The sequence below is a fragment of the Ctenopharyngodon idella genome, chromosome 1 (assembly GCF_019924925.1).
Source record: "Ctenopharyngodon idella isolate HZGC_01 chromosome 1, HZGC01, whole genome shotgun sequence".
In the NCBI taxonomy this organism is placed as follows: Eukaryota; Metazoa; Chordata; class Actinopteri; order Cypriniformes; family Xenocyprididae; genus Ctenopharyngodon; species Ctenopharyngodon idella.
Window position 1 is genome coordinate 25,920,467 of NC_067220.1, and position 3,868 is coordinate 25,924,334.

The 3,868-nt window shown below is 36.5% G+C and overlaps 1 protein-coding gene across 1 annotated transcript; it reads left to right on the forward strand.

The window, feature by feature from the left end:
* Positions 1–761: 761 nt before the first annotated feature.
* Positions 762–2,926, forward strand: LOC127514368 (nicotinamide N-methyltransferase-like). The gene is made up of 3 exons (XM_051897148.1): positions 762–1,166; positions 1,255–1,462; positions 1,883–2,926. The coding sequence occupies exons 1-3, from the start codon at positions 1,007–1,009 to the stop codon at positions 2,307–2,309; spliced, it is 795 nt and encodes a 264-aa protein (XP_051753108.1). The 5' UTR covers positions 762–1,006; the 3' UTR covers positions 2,310–2,926.
* Positions 2,927–3,868: the final 942 nt, after the last annotated feature.

Consider the following 3,868-nt stretch of genomic DNA (forward strand, 5'->3'; position numbering starts at 1 on the left):
AAAAGAAACATCGTAATCTGTTTCGACTTTCAAGGTAGTAACATACTAACTATTCATGTTAAATTAAAGTAGGCCTAATACGGTTATGTGTTTTATAACAGGGCTTCAACAGGGTGCGAGATTGTTTTGGACAGCTTAAACGTCCCCAGTCACAATTAACGCAGCAATCTCCACACACGTCTTATCACGTGGTGAAGGTACACTCAGATGTGAATAAATAAATAATAATACACTTGCAACTTACTTAGTGCTTAAAATGAGTCTAAAATGCAAAATAATAGGTAAAAATAGTTACAAGTTTGTTGTAATTTCTGTACAGTAGACTAGCCTCTAAACAGCTCGTAAAAATGAAAATATTAAATTCAATAATAAATGTAAAAAATATTTGGTAAATGCTGTTTTATTTAGGCCTATCTTATATCATATTTATGTTGTTTTATTTTTGTAATGTGATTTTTCAAAATAGTGTAATAGTTTTTTTTAGTTAGGCCTGGTTAGTGTAATAGTTTTTTGGCTTGTATTAGCCTAAAAACAGAACAAAAATCCCAATAATAAAATTAAATCATAATTATTAATGTAATTATATAGGGAACCTGCAAGGATTCAGGAAAAATGTTTTAGTATTGTTTTAGGTATAAAATATATGTATTTACTGCCTTTAACGTCCATTTATAGTCTTTACACATCAGCTTGGCTCCTTGCGCGGTTAAAAAACAGTTAATTTTAAGAGGCGTGCGTCACGTCAGGTCGTCACGTGGGTCACCCGCTCAGTTAGACGCTCAAAGTACAAGACGTTCGGATAGACGTTCGGTTTGACGTTCGATCGATCGATCGGTCGGTCGTTCGGACGGACGCTTGATTTTGGCACGGAGTACGCGCCATAAGGGACAACCCATTTCCGCCTTTTCTGCTGTTCTTCCGTCCAGTACGCTACTAAGGACAGGACAGTTTGCTCTTTAAAAACAATTACAGTCGTCGTCGTCGTCGTCACATACGTGTTGTAATCATGAGTGAATGCATGAACTTCACCGAAGGGGAGTTCTATCAGGAGCATTTTGACCCGCGTGCATATTTTAAGAATTTCTATTCATGCCCTCGCGGTCACTTTGACGAGAAGGATTTCCTTACTTTCGTTTTAAGATGCCTTAGCCGAGTTTTCTCAACGGGTAAGTAACCCCAATCAATCTTATAGCTAGATCTAAATGTTTAACTTTTTTTTTCTAAATAAGTTAGACTCAAATGTTTGTTTTAAAGGAGAACACAGAGGTCAGAGGCTGATTGATGTGGGCAGCGGACCATCTATCCACAGCGTCTTAAGCGCATGCGAATATTATGACGAAATTGTGCTGTCTGATTTCGCTGATAACAATCGGAGAGAAATTGAAAAATGGCTGAAAAATCAAGAAGGCTGTTTAGATTGGAAAACTATTTTGCAGCACGTTTGTGAACTGGAGGGGAAAAGGTAAGGTTAATAGCCTATATGTATAATATTTGGGTGTTAAGGGCAGTTTTGGTTGTTTATTTATTTATTAATTAATTAATTTATTTTTTAGAAAACTCGCTCTCAAGTTTAATTGCCTAACACTGTCTAACAGGAAAATTCTCTTTTCTTAACATTGTTTTTTTTATCACATTTCAAACAATATAGGCTAACATAGGCCTGGTATGGTATGACAACGGTAGCGTTACACTTCTTAAACAATTTTGTAATAAGCTGGCAGTCTAAGTCCATTGGTAAAGCTATGTAAAGTTGAAGAAAAAAACCCCCATAATATTACAGAGCCTAGCTCATATATTTACACATGATACTATACTTCTTACTTATCATACTTACTTTTTTGTTATCATTTGTTTTGTTTTAATTCATCTTTGAACTATTCAGCCCGTCTGATTTGGAGGCTTCGCTGAAGCAACGAGTCAAAAATGTTTTAAAATGTGATGTCCGGTTGGAGAATCCATTTTATCCGCACACTTTGGAACCAGCTGACTGCGTCATTACATCTCTGTGCCTGGAAGCAGCGTGTAAAGACATTCAGACATACCGTCGCGCTTTACATGGGCTGACCAAGCTCCTGCGTCCTGGTGGACTTTTGGTCATGATAGGTGTTCTGGGTGAGACTTTCTACAAGGTGGATGAACGGCCCTTTTCTTGTCTGAGACTCAATCAGCATGATATTGAGGAAGCGCTCAGAGATTTAGGCCTCTCTATCCACGAGTTTAATATACTGCCTGCAGAAGACCCGAAGAGCAAATCCGTGTCTGACTTTGAGGCTGTTTTTCATCTTGTGGCGAGAAAACCTTCTGACTGACAGATCAAATAGAGGAATTTATATGTATTTAAAGCTTGAGCACGCCTAAATCAATTTTTTTTTTTCTTGTTTACTAATAAATGGCACAAGATTTTAGATGAATATGGTATGCATAACCCTTAAAACTATACCACACTGTATACTGTGATGGCATTTTTAAACTAATTAATTATGAAGTAACATTTCTTTTCTCCTACAGGCCTAACAAGCTAAGCTAAGCTAACTTTGAAATAGAGAAATAGTCACTAGGACTGTGTGTTGTAACAAGTGGAAATATTTTGCTGTGCTGGCTAGACTATCCTTCTAGATATAAGAAGTCTATAAAAAATTGTTTTGACCTATTGGGTAATCAGTGAACTATTAACCTGGAGATTTTTGATGATTCTGTGATTCAGTTGTTCAAATTTAAATTTACCCTGCCAGTAAGCGTGGCAGAGGAACTATGTTGTTTTTCTCAAATCTGAACCAATATATTAAGATTGATGATTATGAGTAATAGATCATGTTATACTGACTGTGTGACCTGAAATCCTGTAAAACCTGCTGTATTTTTTTGGACAAGAGGGATTCTCCCGGCCGTGATTTGATTTGATGATTAAAGCATTCAAGGACAACAACTGGAGTCTCTGCTTTTGTGCAGCGCTGCAACTTAGACACTTGAAATCTATTTCCCAGGTTCAGTGTTGTAGGGGACGAGACGTCATTCTTAGGCGGTGTTCTGATTGCAGTCAGGTAACTTACAGAAACTCTTAGGCATCATATGCGGTCAGAGCAGTAGTTACACTTAGGCGTCAACCTTTGCAGGCAGAGTGGGTCACCTGAGGATAATTCTTGTAGGCGTCAGGGACACCAGGTAATTTAGGTCAGGTGCATAGGGGAAAATATTACCAAAATACTCAAAAAATACCATTTTTTTTCTTTTTATTATGGCTTTTGTTTACTAATAAAATAAACATTACTGTGAAATTAATTGCATGATTTATGTTCTTTTCATAATACACTTTAAAAGGGAGCTTTGTCTTTAGGGAATATTATTAATCCAAGCATTCCAGTCTTGATTATGAACCATTTTAAAATGCCAAAAAAATAGGCAATTCTTTGACAATATTATGGACAGCCTGCCACAAAGCCTGGCATTACAGCTGCTGATAAGTGGGACATAAATCATTACACGTATCCTTTGGGGAATAATATAAATGTTGATAATTTGCATAGAACCCTGCAAAACGCTAATCTATATAGTAACTAAAAATTGTATATATATCTTCAACTCTTTCCCTGCAAGGATTTTTTTTTCAATAAAGGTACCAGTTGTACATGCAATATATCAAAAGAAATAACAGAGCCTCTGCATGCATCCATGCATATATGTGTGTGTGTGTGTGTGTGTGTGTGTGTTGTGTTTAACTTTTTAAGCATCACAACTGTTTCCAACATTGATAATAACTGAGTATCAAATCAGCATATTAGAATGATTTCTGAAGGATCATGACACTGAAAGGGTTAGTTCACCCAAAAATGAAATTTCTGTCATTATGTACTCACCCTCATGTCATTCC